Source organism: Chiloscyllium plagiosum, unplaced genomic scaffold (genome assembly GCF_037043375.1).
Source record: "Chiloscyllium plagiosum isolate Xiang-an unplaced genomic scaffold, Cpla_swu_hap1 HiC_scaffold_4, whole genome shotgun sequence".
Lineage (NCBI taxonomy): Eukaryota > Metazoa > Chordata > Chondrichthyes > Orectolobiformes > Hemiscylliidae > Chiloscyllium > Chiloscyllium plagiosum.
This window is the reverse complement of record NW_028270142.1, coordinates 101401739-101419067: the sequence shown is the minus strand read 5'-3', so window position 1 is coordinate 101419067 and position 17329 is coordinate 101401739. Positions and strand designations below refer to the sequence as shown.

General features: G+C 40.0%; 1 protein-coding gene across 1 annotated transcript in view; it reads left to right on the top strand.

Annotated features, from left to right (window-relative positions):
• The window catches only part of pip4p2 (phosphatidylinositol-4,5-bisphosphate 4-phosphatase 2), an 87196-nt gene extending 75985 nt beyond the window's left edge, over window positions 1–11211 (top strand). The window contains exon 7 of the mRNA XM_043688103.2: window positions 10165–11211. Within this exon, the coding sequence (XP_043544038.1) occupies window positions 10165–10308 (144 nt within the window). The 3' untranslated portion in view covers window positions 10309–11211. The remainder of the gene's footprint in view (window positions 1–10164) is intronic.
• The last annotated feature ends 6118 nt before the right edge of the window (window positions 11212–17329 follow it).

The following is a 17329-nucleotide window of genomic DNA, read 5'->3' as shown; positions in this document are numbered from 1 at the left end:
GCCATTTATTGCTAACCAATTGTTTTTAAACTGGCAGGAACTTGTACACCTCTGCAACTTAAATTTTACTTTTGAAAACATATTCCTATACACATTCAAACATACACATGGACGGGACAATTGGTGAGGTAGGACCAAAAGAAATCGGCAAAGCACAGTTCTTCCAACCTTCAATATGTCTCTGGTTCTTTTTGACTCTGAGTTTGAGGATGTGGACACACTGATTCTCGACCTTTCATTAACAGGTTGAGGAGTAACCATTTCAGTATTCTGAAGATGTTTTTATTTTTCTTATTTCCTATCAGTAAAAATGTTTGCTGAGAAAGAGTAACCAGCTGTCTCAAACGATCTTCCCTTCTGCATTCTCCAAATGGAGAATGAGGTGTTTTCTGAGAAACAATTCACAGGTTGAATGTTTCTGCTGTACTGTCCAGACACAAAGATGTCGTCACTGGCCCTGGAACCAATTAAGAGGATGTTTCAATGCTGAGTACTCCTGAACACATGCACACGCTTGCGCACACCTAGATCTGGTTGACAGACCAATCAAAGGTTTATCATTAAGCACAGTACCTTGAACTTGCATCTACAGAACCAATATCGACCATCCTCCTCCTGCTGCTGCTACGCCTCTTTACCCTCTCACAAAAAAAATTGCTTGAATAAGGCCATCTGAAGATTTTTTTACAAATGGTAATCATAGAGTCATATACCCATCCAAATGCCTCTTAAATGTTGCAATTGTACCAGCCTCCACCACTTCCTTTGGCAGCTCATTCCATACACGTATCACCCTCTGTGTGAAACAGTTGCCCCGTAAGTCTCTTTTATATCTTTCCCCTCTCACCCTAAACCCATGCCCTGTAGTTCTGGACTCCCCGATCCCAGGGAAAAGACTTTGTCTATTTATCCAATCCATGCCCCTCGTGATGTTGTAAACCTCTATAAAGTTATCCCTCAGCGTCCAACCCTCCAGGGAAAACAGCCCCAGCCTGTTCAGCTCTCCCGATAGCTCAAATCCTCCAACACTGGCAACATCCTGTAAATCTTTTCTGAAGCCTTTCAAGTTTCACAACATCTTTCCAATAGAAATGAGACTAGAATTGCACACAATATTCCAACAGTATCTCTCCCATTTTCTGCGGCTCCACACAAAGGCCGCCTTGCTGATCTTTTGCCCACAAATCAGGAAGTCCAACCAATCCTAAACAAGAGATAGGACCCATAGCCTAACTGAAAGGTAAATAGGGAAATGGAAATTATATATCTAATCAAGTAAGACAGGGAGAGTAATTGACAAGAAATGTAAGCAGCCTAAATATAAACCAAAAGGGAAAAACAGCAGAGGAAAAAAATAAAGTAAGGAACAGCATTGTATTTATGTCATTTTATCAGGAGTATTTGTAAGTAATTTTGATAACCCTGCTATAACTACCTTTTATAGCTATTTTGCTTTCAGAGGTTCACCTTGGAGTGGTGATAATTCCACTACTTCATTTCTTGCTTGAATTGTTCTCATTGTGGCATGTTTTCTGCCCATTCTTTAATTTATTCTTGTGAAGGTTTTAAAATTCTCCTCCATGACATTGCGTATTGCTGTAAGTCTCTCTGTGAACATGGACATGTGGTGCAATGTTGGTGTTTGTTTATTTTTTTTCTTTCCTTTGAGGGTATTTATTTTTCTGCACTCTGTTGAACATTTCATGGTGTCTTGTATTGTTCACCAGTATTGTTGACTTTTTTTTTATTTTCCCAAGATTTTTTCCCAATCTCTCAAGCTCAGTTTTTTTTCCCTGATCTATTAGCTTGATTTTTATCATGTAATATCTTCAAGCATATTGTGTTATGGCCCCTGTTGTTTAACTGTTCCCCTACCTTATAATTCTTCTTGCCACTCTGGTTTGTTCACCAATCAAAATCCCAATAATAAATTCCATGTTTTTAGGCTTTTTATATTACATTTAAAAAAAGTTAAACACATTGAAATCCCTACAATCATTTTATGCCTTTTCCCTAATACTTTTGAATGAATATCAGAGTAGTTGAAATGCCCAAAGTTGATTATTCAATGTTCTTGACTCAATTCCCCAAAACATTAGCATATTTCGACCTTAACTTCCCAGCTGCTGTTGGTTGTCTGCACTTTGTTGTGATTAATCTTTTTTTTTTAATCTCCATTTGGGTTTTGTATTTCTCCTGCTGATGGCATTTTTCCTACTGTCATTGTTTTATCCCTAATAGATGCTGCTGTTCCACTTCCCTATTTATCTTTGCTCGATATGTTGTATCTTGTCATGTTTCTGTCTCAGTTCTGATTTTCTGTCACTGTCTCAGTAATTCATACTATAATCTATGGTTCTTCCCAATGCACCAGTGCCTCCTAGTGTATTATGGGCATTGTACATTGCTGTACAGGCACTTTAACTCATTTTGATTTCCTCTCACTTCACATTTAACCACTTTTTTTAAGAATCCTGTTCTACAAACTTTATTTGCTTGTCATAATGCTGTTCCTTACTTTATTTTTTCCTCTGCTGCCTTTCCCTTTTGGTTTATATTTAGGCTGCTTACATTTCTTGTCAATTACTCTCCCTGTCTTACTTGATTAGATATATAATTTCCCTTTCCCTATTTACCTTTCAGTTAGGTTATAGGTCCTATCTCTTCTTTAGGATTGGTTGGACTTCTTGGTTGTGGGCTATGTTTTTTGCACATTTATGATGCCTGTAACTGAAGATGTCCTGAGGTTATTCAGATATTGGTTTCCTAGCACAAATCTCATCCCCAGAGATTAAGATGACAAAAAGCTTCATTATCTTTGGAATCAGTCTGTGGATTCAATATTTGGTTCAGCTTGGAGCAGAGAGGATATTTGGATTGGCAATATAGTTAGTGATGGAGTGGCAGTGCGGGGAGCGAGGTGGGAGCTGTTAGTGTGGAAAGAGTTTGGAAGGGCTTTAGATCTGGTTATTTACCTTTACTGCAATGCTTGGATCTCTACAAATGCTAAATTATGTGAAATATTTTCACTTGACCAAGATTTCTGAAGCTTGTTTATAAATGAATGAGCGGTATTGGTTCCTCAGTCCATTTAATCAGTCATGGTTGCTCTAGAATCTAATTTGGAACCAATCGCTATGATGATAGATAGAATGTTTAAAAAAAAGTATTGAGCAAGAAGATGATTGATTTACTTGAAATGTCCTGAGCAATTAGAAGCATTAATAGTTGAAAACATTGTATGGATATTCATTTAATATTTGTGATGCTTATATCAAAAATGCTATGGAATCAAACTGAATGAGAAACAATTAAGTTAGAAGTATTGCTACAAGTTACAAGCATTTACAAGGTCCTAATGTCTGCATCAAGCATGGGTAAAAGGATATATTTCCCTTATCCAATATTACAGCCAACATATTTGCAATTGGAAGGAACCGTCTTGATCAATGACCATCTTTGATATGCAGCAGCATGCATCATTGATAATGTTTGCTACTAGGACTTAGAAAAGCTTTCTTATAAATGTGCTTTTGGTTTGAAGGAGTACTACCAAACCACTTTTATATGCAGATCAGTCTCTGCATTGAAACACTTTGAAACACATTTTCTTGACATCTGGATAACCTTATTTACAACAAATAGCTGGCTTCTTTATAATTGAGCTGCAAGAGACTGCTTTGTTGGAGTTTCCTTACTACAGAACATACAGAAAACCTGGAGCATGGCTTCCCATATTGGACTATCTACTGACCAAAAGAGTTGCTACTTGCTGATTCACATTGTAATGCCCACAGATATGTGCCTTTTTCATTAAAAAATTAACAATTATAGTGATATTCTTTATCATTAAGAATCACCAGTTTGAGAGCATTAAATTGGAGATGACTTTCTCTTTGGTGGTATCTGAAGTCAGTGGAAAGAAAGTCGATGGAATATATTATGAAAGGGCTGTGTGCTTTCATCAGTTTTCTTTTTAGCATCGCTCCTCTTAGTACTTCTAACTTAATTTGTAATTTACTGAAAATTCACTATGCACTTTAGTTATCTGGTGATCTTGTCATAAGAACGTAAGAAATATAAGCAGAAATAGCAAAGTTGTTGGTTTCTTTTGTACTCATGAAAACCTCAATTATATCATCATCAAATCTCATGGTGCAGCTGTACAGGACATTGGTTAGGCCACTTTGGAATATTGTGTACAAATCTGGTTTCCCTTCTATTGGAAGGATCTTGTGAAATTTGAAAGGGTTCAGAAAAGATTTACAAGCATGTTGCCAGGGTTGGAGGATTTGAGCTATAGGGAAAGGCTGAACAGGCTGGGGTTGTTTTCCCTGTAGCGTTGGAGGCTGAGGGGGTGACCTTGTAGAGGTTTATATAATCATGAGGGGCATGGATAAGGTAAATAGACAAGGTCTTTTCCCTAGGTTGGGGGAGTCCAGACTAGAGGGCATAGGTTTAGGGTGAGAGGGGAAAAATATAAAAGAGACCTAAGGGACAACGTTTCATGCAAAGGGTGGTACGTGTGTGGAATAAACTGCCAGACGAAGTGGTGAAGGCTGGTATAATTACAGCATTTGAAAGACATCTCGATGGGTATATGAATAGAAAGGGCTTAGAGCGATATGGACCAATTGCGGGCAAATGGGACTAGATTAGATTGGGATATCTGGTTGGCATGGATGAGTTGGACCGAAGGCTCTGTTTCCATGCTGTACATCTCTATGACTCTCTCTGACACATATTTTCAAAGAAAAATATTATCAACACTCTCAAATGTTTCTCATTAGAGATTGTTTCAGAGCTTGTAACTTGTTAGGGATAAGAAATTGGCTTAAGAATGCGGAACAGTGTGCAGCTGTGTCAGGGTGTGGAGATTGAGTGAGTGAGAAAGAATCATATAATCATCATCTCTGCAGTCTCAAGGGCAGTACAATATTTCCTGTGATCAAGTGACTAAACTGATACACAACACTGCTGAATAAAGGTCTGAGCAGTGCTTTTCATAGCCACATTACATCCATGTTTGGTATTTTATCCTGCCAATAAAACCATTATCTTAATAGCTTTCCTGAAATTATAGCGGATGCTTTCATTTCTATTTTTGATGTCTTTCATTGCTGAAGAGACTGTTTTTAAACATTTGCATTTTTTGTTAATGCGATATTTTGTAATTTGATCTGTAATGAGTAAGCCACGAGCCTCTCTCATTGGTATGTATTGTTTCAAAAACCAAAATTGCTGGTGTCCCGAGTCTGGTAACTCTTCAGAATGGCAGAAGAGTCATTTGATTTGAAATGTTAACTCCTCTTAGAAACTGCCAAACCTGCTGAGTTTTGCCAGCAATTTCTGTTTTTATTTCGGGTCTCCAGCATCTTCATTTCTTTGTTTTATTCTAGCTCAGATGCTTAAGAATGGTAAGCTTAATATCTACATGTACAAGTAGTTTTACAGCACTGATGCAGCGTAGTTGTTGTAAAAGGAAGTGATCTCCAGTCATCTGTGGAAAGCGACTAAACCGTGATGCACTTAAACTTACAAAAGGCATGGAACAGAGCTCCTTGTGAAAAGCTACTGATTTGGCAGTGAGGATACTGAATGTACTGAGATATTACATGGCTCTGCTGGGTGTGTTTTTTGGTAGGGGACATGTAAGCAGGTGACTAGCCATTACCTTCCCATCCATCCAAACCTTACCTCTAGAATACAGAGGCAGCCCAAGGAACATACGTAATTAAGGGTCAATTGATCTTAAGAGCATAACAATAAAACAGTTAGCATGGATGGGAGCCATCATTCCATTTTTCTTTTGTTTGATGTAGCAGATAAAAATGGGGTTGCTATCTTCAGGGGAGATTGCCCATTTGGGCTCTTTTGAGTAGGTATTACCCATATTCCTAAAGGCCTATACTATATAACCCTTTGCGACCACAGCTTTCCGAAAGTGCCTAAAGGACCCTCTGACCCAAGCAACCTGTCTCTATCAGACCTCCTTTTGTGAACCTGCTTCCAGTCTCGATTGCATCACTGCAGAGCTCTGATACTGCTTGAGCTATTGGCCCTTAAAGTGACCAGTGAGGGCACCAGCCCAGCACCATCACCATCACCAGTGCTCCCTACCTTCCTCTTCCTCCTTTCCACCCTCCTCTTCACCCGCCTGCCCACCCAAACGAGCACGCATGCAACTAATGCTCTTAGAGCGGATAAGGAATTAACAGAACAATGTGGCACACGGAATAGGAATGTCAGAGTGAGATTATTGCAGTATTATTACACTGACATTTGGCCCAACATCTCTGTGCTCCTTTCTCTCTAACCTCGCACATTTGTTGCTTTTTTAGCGAATAGTCTTGATCTGTTTTGAATGCCCTGATTGAGCCTGCTTCCACCACACACTCAGGCAATGTATTCCAGACCTTAACCACTCCTTGTATTGTTGAGACTTTCCTCATTTTGTCTTTGCTTGCTTTTTCAAATACTTTAAATCTGTGTCTTCTCATCTTGATGCTTTCGCAAGTGGTCATAATTTTATTATGGATGCTATAAGGTTTATGAATCACTCTCTCCACATTTCCTGTCGTATTGGATAACCTTTGCACATCCACACGCAGGTCCTTCTGCTCCTGTAACCCCTTTTTAAATTGTACACTTTGTATTGTCTGTACATATTCTTCCTACCAAAATTAATCACTTCACATTTGTCCACACTGAACTTCACTTGCATTTGTATACCCATTCCACCAATCTGTCTGTCCACTTAAAGTGTACTGTCCTCACAGTTTAAAATGCTTCCAGGTTTTGTATCATTTGCAAATTTTGGAACTATGCCCTGTTCACCAAGGTCTTCACCATTGTTTGCATATACCAGGAAAACAAAGGCTTCTAATACTGATACCTTGCGAGTTTTGCTTCAAACCTTTGTCCAGCCTGAAAAGTAACAAATGACCATTCCCATTTATTTCCTGTTACCATAGACTATAAATTTGCTGGAGGTCTGCCCGTGTGCAACGTTGAATCAATTGTCTTTTGGAAGTCATATCCTCAAAATGATCCTCACCAACCCTCTCTAATCTCTTTTGGAAAAAGAAACCTCCAAGTAACTTGAATACAATCAGTTAGCTGCAACAGTGGAAAAATGCTCAAGTATGTTATGTACATCAACAGCAGGACAAAGCCAATCCAGCTATTTATTACCCCCATTGGTCTACTGATGATCAAGCGAAGTGATAGACATCCTCAAAAATCCTATTAAGTAGCACTCCCTTAGCAATAATCTGCTCAGTTTGGTTTCTGCCAGGTCCACTCAGCTCCTGACCTCATTACAGCCTTTGTTCAAGCATGAATTCCAGGTGTGAAGTGAGAGTGACTGTCCTTGCATTTGCAACAATCTTCAGCTAGAATCCTGAGTGGATGATCCATCTCCACCTCTGCCAGTAGTCACCAGAATTGCAGATGCCAGTCTTCAGCCAATTCCATCCAGTCCACTTGATATCAAGAAATGTATGAAGACATTAGATGCTGCCAAGGCTAATAACATTATAGTACTGAATGTGTGTAATCTAGAACTTTGCATGCCCCTAGCCAAGCGGTTCCAGTGTATCTACACCACTGATATCTACTGGACAATGTGGCAAATTGCCCAGATAAGTCCTGTGCTCACAAAGTAGGACAAATCCAACTCTATCAATTACTGTCCCATCAGTCTACTCTGAATCATCAGTAAAGTGATGAAAAATGTCATCCTCATGCAGCATTTCTCAGGAATAGCCCGGATTTGTTCAAGTTCATCAGCTCCTAATGTCATTACAACCTTGTTTCAAAAATGGACAAAAGAACAGATTTCCAGATTTGAGATGTGTGACAGCCCTTGACATCAAGACCACATTTTACCAAGTGTGGTATCGAGCAGCTATATCAAAACTGCAAACAATGAGAATCGGGAAATCTCTCCATAGGTTTGAGTCAAACCCGGCAAAAGCAAGATGGTGGTGATTTTGGAGGTAGGACGTCCGAGCAGGCAGTGTTGTATGTCTAATCATCTTCAGCTTCTTCATGAATTACCTTTCCTTCATCATAAAGTGAGATGTAGGGGTGTCCACGTGATGTTCAATACCTTTTGCCACTCCTTGCACATTGAAGCAATCCATATCCAAAAGACCTGTACAATATCTAGATTTGGACTGACAAGTAGCAAGTAACATTTGCTCCCTGTAAGTGCCCTGCAATGACCATCTTCAACAAAGATTCTAGCAATAATCCCTGGACATTCAGTGGCATTGCCACTATGAATCCCCTATTACCAACATCTTGGTAATTACTATTAACTAGAAACTGAACAATCCGTACAAATACTGTCATACGGGAGCAGCTCAGATGCTCGGAATCCTGCAGCATGCAACTCACTTCTTGACTCCCAAAGCTTGTTCATCATCTATAATGCATAAGTCAGGAGTTAGATAGAGTACTTACCACTTGCTTGGATGAGTGCAGCTCCAACATCATTCAAAAAAGCTTGACCCTATCCAGGGCAAAGTATTGTTTAGCACCATATATACAAACATATGTGTCACCATAGTCTTGCCAGACCATAGAGCTACTCTCATTTGAGGTGATTTAACTTGAGGGCCACCATACTTCAGGTGAGGGGAGAGATTAAGAAGGAGAGACCTTCATGGTAACCTCAGCTGGTGGGAGAAATTGAACCCAGACATCAGACTGCTTTGCAAACTAATCGTCCAGCCAACTGAGCTAAACCAACCCCCAGTTTGTCCTCCACCAATGTACTGTCTAGGATGAATTGCAGCAAATCACCAAGGCCTCTTAGACAACACCATCCAAGCCGATGTCCACGACCATACAGAAGGACATGGGCAGCAGATACATGGGAACATTACCACCTGCAAATTCCCTTCCAAGCCATTCACCATGCTGGCTTGCAAATTCATAATTCCTTCAGCGTTGCTGCATCAAACTCTTGTAACCCCCTTCCAGACAGCATTGTAAGTCTATCAACATCAAACGGGCTGCAGTAGTTCAAAAAGGCAGCTAACCACTGGCACAACTCACGTCCTAAGAATGCATAAACGTATGCCCACAATGGCTTTCTTTAATCAACCTGCTTTTATCCATGTGACTGTTAATTTTATCCCAATTCATTGTTTCTTAAAATTTCCCACCACTGAAGTTATGTTGACTGAAACCCAGGGACCTGGGTTCGATTTCAGCCTCTGGCGACTATCTGTGTAGAGTTTGCGCATTCTCTCCATGTCCTCCCACAATCCAAAGATGTGCAAGTTAGGTGAATTGGCCATGCTAAATTGCCCATAGTGTTAAGGGATGTGTAGGTTAGGTGCATCAGTCAAGGGTAAGTATAGCATAGGGGTGGATTACTCTTCGGAGGATCGATGTGGACTTGAGGCCAAAGGGTTTGTTTCTAATTCTAATCTGAAGATTTTTGAACTATGCATCATTTGCAATCCTCCAGTTGTCTCAACGCCATCCCTGAGTTTAAGGAAGTGTGGAAAATTACAGCCAGTGTCCATACGATTTCCTCTCACTTTCCTCCATATCTGTGCTTGCATCTATCTCATTTGATGCTTAATCACCTTTAAATAAAGGCAGTTTATCCTTGACCACCTTTTCACTTGTAAATCCCTCTACTGTTTGAATTACCACCTCTTTCTATGCCCTGGGTAGTGTTTTCTTTGTTAGGAAAGATGACAAGTTTTCATATAATATCTGCTATTTGTCCTTGCTTCCAATTGAAATTGTCTTTTTGGCTCCTAATTTTACCATAATTCTTTCAAATCTGTTTGCCAAAAGCAGTTGCTGTGTGTTTGGTTTTGTGAGAGTAGGTTTGGGAAGCGGTTTAGATGTGTTTTTTTAAATGTCTGAACTAAGCTTGGAAAATCTTCTTATACAGCTGTATCTTGTATCCTTCATATTTGATATTTGCTTGTGTTTCTCTATTATAAGTAAATTTGTCAATTTATGAAGGGTATGAACAGTTCAGCAGTTTGCTCATTTTGTATCCTGAATGGTGACTCTTAGCTAGACAATTAACAGAATAAATAATTAACATCTGTGTTGACTTGAATCTTGAATTGGTCTTGAAAATACAATGTAATTGTAGAAGATCTAACTATTGTGTTTATTTTTTAAAAGGTTGGGACCCAAGAATTTGCCAGGCGTTATACTGCAACGTACGTTTCCTGGATTTTTGCTTATCTCCTAGGTTTGATCTGTCTAATCCGAGCTTGTTATTGGGGAGCCATAAAAGTTAGCTATCCTGAGCACACCTTTGCATAGACCAATCAGATGACTCATTACAAACGATACAATAGTCTACAAAATCTTTAATTCCAAGCAAATGGACATTTTGAGTTCGTGTATATCTACTTCATAAACTTACTAGGCCTAAAGAGGGCAATGGTGTTAGAACATGTGCATATTGCACTATGATTTTAGCAAGTAGACAGTTTGTTGCATCCAGCTTGCTATGTTTTTAAAATACATACTGAATTTAATTTGTTTGTAGTATACACCTCAATTTGTCTTTGTTATACTTTTGTTGAAATTTGTTAAAACAAATCTTTTAACGGCTTTTGGTTTTTCTGGTGACAGTGATATTTTTAATGTTTACTGATGCCACTCTTAATCTTTCAAACTGCAACAGAGAAGCATCATAATAAACAGTTTGGCTTTGTACATTTCAAAGCACTTCTACACAGGCTTGATGCTTAAATTGCTCCTGTAGTTCTGAACATTCTGGACAAAACTGCATCATAGTTGAGAAATAAAAATAAGTTCTGTATGTAATATTTTGAATACTTCCATAATTTTAAGTATTTGCTTTTTAGAGTATAAAGCTTTTTAAAATGCCTGTAATGAGATTGTCAAAGCATTATAGTGAAAACAGTAAGTGATGCTTTACATATTGGATCATATTAATCTTATTGTGTAACAATCTATAATATAACCATTTGACAGACATCTATTTGGGGAAACATCAGAAGTTAGTTTTTGCTAATATTGTAATAGGATTATGTAATTTAAGAAGAAACACAAACCTCAATTGTTGAATGTGATGTCAAAATTTGTACCAAATTAACCACCAATCTATTAACAACTTTGCTTTTGCTGAACTGGATGCAGTCTTTTTTTTAATAATGTGATAAAAATTACTCTATAAATAAAATAAACATTTGTTCACTACAGTGTTATGATGTTATGACTGAAAAGTGTACATAGTTTCAATGATAAGAGACAAGCGTTTACTTTAAAACTGCAAATGAATACACATTAAGCAGGCAAAAGAATTGGTAGATGGAAAATGTGGATAAAAGTGAAGTTATACACTTGTGTAGGCAGAACAGAAGAACAAAGTTTCAATGTCAGAGAAATTTAATTACTCCAGGAGCGACAAAGATGGATGCAACCTTGCACACTCCCCCTGTCTAACCAGTATATCACAAAAATGGAAGTGTTGTGGTGCAGGAAGAGGGTTCCTACCTCTGATCAGGAGTCCTGCATTCAAATCCCACCCTAGGATTTGATGGCTACAGAAAGTGTATCATTATATGGCCTTGGAAGCTATGTTGTAATGGTGTCAAACTGGTACACCTTTGATCTGTAACTCACAGCTGTAAGAGCAAGAGTTCCTACTTAGCCAGAACTAAATGGTAGGCACTGTGCCACAGCTTTTCCCACGATAAGACTCCACGTGCGGATTCTTTCAAAGATAAAAACTACAGCAGGAGTAGACCATTTGGCCCTTTACGCCTGTGCCACCATTCAGTATGATCATAGCTGGTCCTCTATCTCAAGACCATGTTCCCAATTTATACCCATACCCCTTGATTTTAAAATTAAAATATAACTTTAAAAACAAAATCAATCTCTTTCTTGAATATATTCAATCTCTTGGTATCCACAGCTTTCTGTGTTTGCAAATTCTCATGGTCACTACTCTTTGAGTTGAGAAATGTTTCCTCATCTCAGTGCTAAGTGGCTTACTTCATATAGAGTCATAAACATGGAAACACATCCTTTAGTCCAAACAGTCCACGCTGACCATATTTCTAAACTAAACTAGTTCCATGTCTGTATTTGACTCCTATCTCTCCAAGCAGTTCATACTCATGGACTTATCCAAATGTCTTTTAAATGTTGTAACTATACCTACATCCACTGCTTCCTCTGGCAGTTCGTTCCACACACAAATCACTCTTTGTGTTTTTTAAAAAAGAAGTTGGCCCTCATGCTCTTTTTAAAAGTTTCTCCTCCCATCTTAAAAAAGAAAATGCCCCCTAGCTTTGAACGGTGGCTCAGTGGTTAGCACTGCTGCCTCACAGCGCCAGGGACCCGAGTTCGATTCCCGGCTCGGGTAAGACCATAAGACATAGGAGCGGAAGTAAGGCCATTTGGCCCATCGAGTCCACTCCGCCATTCAATCATGGCTGATGGGCATTTCAACTCAACTTACCCGCATTCTCCCCGTAGCCCTTAATTCCTTGTGACATCAAGAATTTATCAATTTCTGCCTTGAAGACATTTAGTGTCCCAGCCTCCACTGCACTCTGTGGCAATGAATTCCACAGGCCCACCACTCTCTGGCTGAAGAAATGTCTCTGCATTTCTGTTCTGAATTTACCCCCTCTAATTCTAAGGCTGTGTCCACGGGTCCTAGTCTCCTCGCCTAACGGAAACAATTTCCTAGCGTCCACCCTCTCCAAGCCATGTATTAACTTGTAAGTTTCTATTAGATATCCCCTTAATCTTCTAAAGTCCAATGAATACAATCCCAGGATCCTCAGCAGTTCCTCGTATGTTAGACCTATCATTCCAGGGATCATCCGTGTGAATCTCCGCTGGACACGCTCCAGTGCCAGTATGTCCTTCCTGAGGTGTGGGGACCAAAACTGGACACAGTACTCCAAATGGGGCCTAACCAGAGCTTTATAAAGTCTCAGTAGCACAACAGTGCTTTTATATTCCAACCCTCTTGAGATAATTGACAACATTGCATTCGCTTTCTTAATCACGGACTCAACCTGCATGTTTACGTTTAGAGAATCCTCAACTAGCACTCCCAGATCCCTCTGTACTTTGGCTTTACAAATTTTCTCACCATTTAGAAAGTAATCCATGCTTCTATTCTTTTTCCCAAAGTGCAAGACCTCGCATTTTCTCACATTGAATTCCATCAACCATTTCCTGGACCACTCCTCCAAACTGTCTAGATCCTTCTGCAGCCTCCCCACTTCCTCAGTACTACCTGCCTGTCCACCTAACTTTGTATCATCGGCAAACTTCGCTAGAATGCCCCCAGTCCTTTCATCCAGAGCATTAATATATAATGTGAACAGCTGCGGCCCCAACACTGAACCCTGCGGGACACCGCTTGTCACCGGCTGCCATTCTGAAAAAGAATTCCCAACTCTCTGCCTTCTGTCAGACAGCCAATCCTCAATCCATACCAGTAGCTCACCTCGAATACCATGGGCCCTCGCCTTGCTCAGCAGCCTCCCGTGTGGCACCTTATCAAAGGCCTTTTGGAAGTCTAGGTAGACCACATCCACTGGGTTTCCCCAGTCTAACCTACTTGTCACCTCTTCAAAGAGCTCCAACAGGTTTGTCAGGCACGACCTCCCCTTACTAAATCCATGTTGACTTGTTCTAATCCGACCCTGCTCTTCCAAGAATTTCAAAACCTCATCCTTACTGATGGATTCTAGAATTTTACCAACAACCGATGTTAGGCTAATTGGCCTATAATTTTCCATCTTTTGCCTTGATCCTTTCTTGAACAAGGGGGTTATAACAGCGATCTTCCAATCATCTGGGACTTTCCCTGACTCCAGTGACTTTTGAAAGATCTCAACCAACGCCTCCGCTATTTCCTCAGCCACCTCCCTCAGAACCCTAGGATGTAACCCATCAGGGCCAGGAGATTTATCAATTTTAAGACCTTTTAGCTTTTCTAGCACTTTTTCTTTTGTAATGGCAACCATACTCAACTCAGCCCCCTGACTCCCTTTAATTGTTGGGATATTACTCATGTCTTCCACTGTGAAGACTGACGCAAAGTACTTATTAAGTTCTCCTGCTATTTCCTTATCTCCCATCACTAGGCTTCCAGCATCAGTTTGAAGTGGCCCAATGTCTACTCTTGCCTGTCGTTTGTTTCTTATGTTTTGAAAGAAACTTTTACTATCATTTCTAATATTACTGGCTAGCCTACCTTCATATTTGATCCTCTCCTTCCTTATTTCTCTCTTTGTTATCCTCTGTTTGTTTTTGTAGCCTTCCCAATCTTCTGATTTCCCAGTGCTCTTGGCCTCTTCATAGGCTCTCTCTTTTTCTTTGATAGATTTCCTGACTTCCTTTGTCAGCCATGGCTGTCTAATCCCTCCCCGGATAATCTTTCTCTTCTTGGGGATGAACCTCTGTACAGTGTCCTCAATTTTACCCACAAACTCCTGCCATTTTTGCTCTACTGTCTTCCTTGCTAAGCTCTGCTTCCAGTCTATTTTCATCAGTTCCTCTCTCATGCCCTCATAATTACCTTTATTTAACTGTAACACCATTACAACCGATTTTGCCTTCTCTCTTTCAAACTGCAGACTGAACTCTACCATATTATGATCGCTGCTTCCTAAGTGTTCCCTTACTTTAAGATTTTTTATAAAGTCTGGTTCATTACATAGTACTAGGTCCGGAATAGCCTGCTCCCTTGTGGGCTCCATGACAAGCTGTTCCAAAAAGCCATCCCGTAAGCATTCCATGAATTCCCTTTCTTTGGATCCACTGGCAACATTATTTACCCAGTCCACCTGCATATTGAAGTCTCCCATGATCACTGTGACCTTGCCTTTCTGATATGCCTTCTCTATTTCCCGGTACATGTTGCGCCTCTGGTCCTGACCACTGTTAGGAGGTCTGTACATAATTCCCATTATGGTTTTTTTGCCTTTGTGGTTCCTCAATTCCACCCACACAGACTCCACATTATCCGACGCTATGTCATTCAGCACCATAGATTTAATTTTGTTCTTAACTAACAAGGCAACCCCGCCCCCTCTGCCCACCTCCCTGTCTTTTCGATAAGTTGAAAACTCTTGGATGTTTAACTGCCAGTCCTGACCCCCCCCCTGTAACTGTTTGTGTGGAGTTTGCACATTCTGCCTGTGTGTGCGTGGGTTTCCTCTGGGTGCTCTAGTTTCCTCCCACAGTCAAAAGACGTGCAGGTCAGGTGAATTGGCCATGCTAAATTGTCCATAGTGTTAGGATTAGTCATGGGTAAATGTATGGGAATGGGTGGGTTGCTGTTCGGAGGGTCAGTGTGGACTTGTTGGGCCGAAGTGCCTGTTTCCAAACCGTCGGGAATCTAATCTCAACCCCCCCACACCCCAACACTAGGGAAAAGACCCTTGCTACTGACCTTATCTATGTCCATCATGATTTTATAAACCTCTGTAAGGTTACTGTTCAAACTCTTCTGCTCCAGTGAAAGCAGTCCCAGCCTATCTCGCCTGTCCTCCTAACTCAAACCCTCTATTTTTGGCAACATCCTGGTAAATCTTTTCTGAGCCTCTCCAATTTTATAATGTCCTTCCCAAAGCAGAGAGACTGGAACTGCACACACTTCACCAACCTCATCATGATGTCTCAACTCCGATACTAAGATCTGAGCAATGAAGGTAGGCATGCTAAAAGCATTATCCTGAGACTGACCCCTGGTTCTAGGTTCTGCAACCAGGAAAAACATTCTCCCTGCATCAATTCTGACTAGTTCTGCGAGAGTTTTCAATCAGATCCCGCTCATCCTTCTGAACTTGAGTGAATATTGTCCAGTAAGCCAGTCTCTCCTCAGAGGACAATCTTGCCTGTGATTCAGTCTAATGAGCTTCTGTTGCACTTCCTCCATAGCAAATATGTATTTTATACAGTACTTAACATTTAGTCACACCAAGGCCCTGTATAACTACAATAAGATTTTCCTATTTCTGAACGCTGATCCTCTTGCTATCAAGGCTAATATGCCATCTGCCTTCCATTGCCTGCTGCATCTGCCTGTTTACTTTGACTGGTGTACAAGTACACCCAGATACCTTTGTACATCTACATTTACCAACTTTCACTATTTAATAAATACTCTGCTTGTTTTTCACAATGAAGTGCTCAAATTCATATTTAGCCACAATTTCCTGCTTCTGCCTTTTTGCGCATCACTCAGCTGGGCTAAATCACCTGAAATCTCCTTACATCCCCCTCACAACTCTCAATCCTGCCCAGTTTTGTGTCATCAGCAAATTTAGAAATGTTGCATTAGGTTCCCTCATCCAAATGATTTTACATTTATTGTGAATAGCTGGGTACCAAGCACTGACTCTTGTCTGTGCTCACTGGTCACTGCCTGTCACCTGGATGTTACTGCCAATACTGAAGTCAGACCAACTGGTCTATAATTCTCAGTTTCTTCTCTTATGCTTTTTAAAACTAACCGTTAGTACTTCTGATAAGATTTCCCAATTCACCCTTGCCAATTTGCATCTCATATCCCGATGGTTCCCTTTATTTACATTCAGGATCCAGGTTTGATTTGACTACTTCATGCTCCATGTTAATTACGAATTATAACTTCCTATTGTTGTTTCCCCCCAAAAGATTGTTGATGAATGCTTTCTCACTGCAAAGTGGTCAGTTTAGAATAGCCTGTTGTCTGGTTTCTTACTCAGTGTACTGGTGTAAAAAATATAATGTACATGCTCCAGCAATAATTCCTCTACACATTGTTAATTTGGTTTGTCCAAATATGTAAGTTAAAGTTATCTGTGGTTATAGTTGCACCCTCACGGAATTTCTTGTTTAATGTCTTCCCTTACATTTCCAGTACCTTTTGGGAGTCTATGGACAATCCCCAACATATGTTCCTTGGTGTTTTGTATCTCCACTTAGACAGATTCTACATAATTTTATCAGCCAATATCCTCCCTCAATATTGAACTGATTTATCATTTAATAACAGTGCTACCCACTTCCTTTCCCTTTTTTCTTATTCTTAAAACTATTAAAAATGGCAGTGGATAGTGGTGACAGTGGAGAAACCTTTCAATGTAACTTATTGTTTTTCTCACTGTAAAATGCATGTGACAATAAAATCATCATTCATCTTTTTCTCTCTCCTTCCTAAATAATGAATAGCCTGGATGCTTGATTCCCATCCTTGGCCACCCTGCAGCCATTATCTATGAATGTAACTATATCATAATTGTTTTTATCTATTTGCATTGCTAATCTGTCTATTTCATTGTGAATGCTCTGTCCA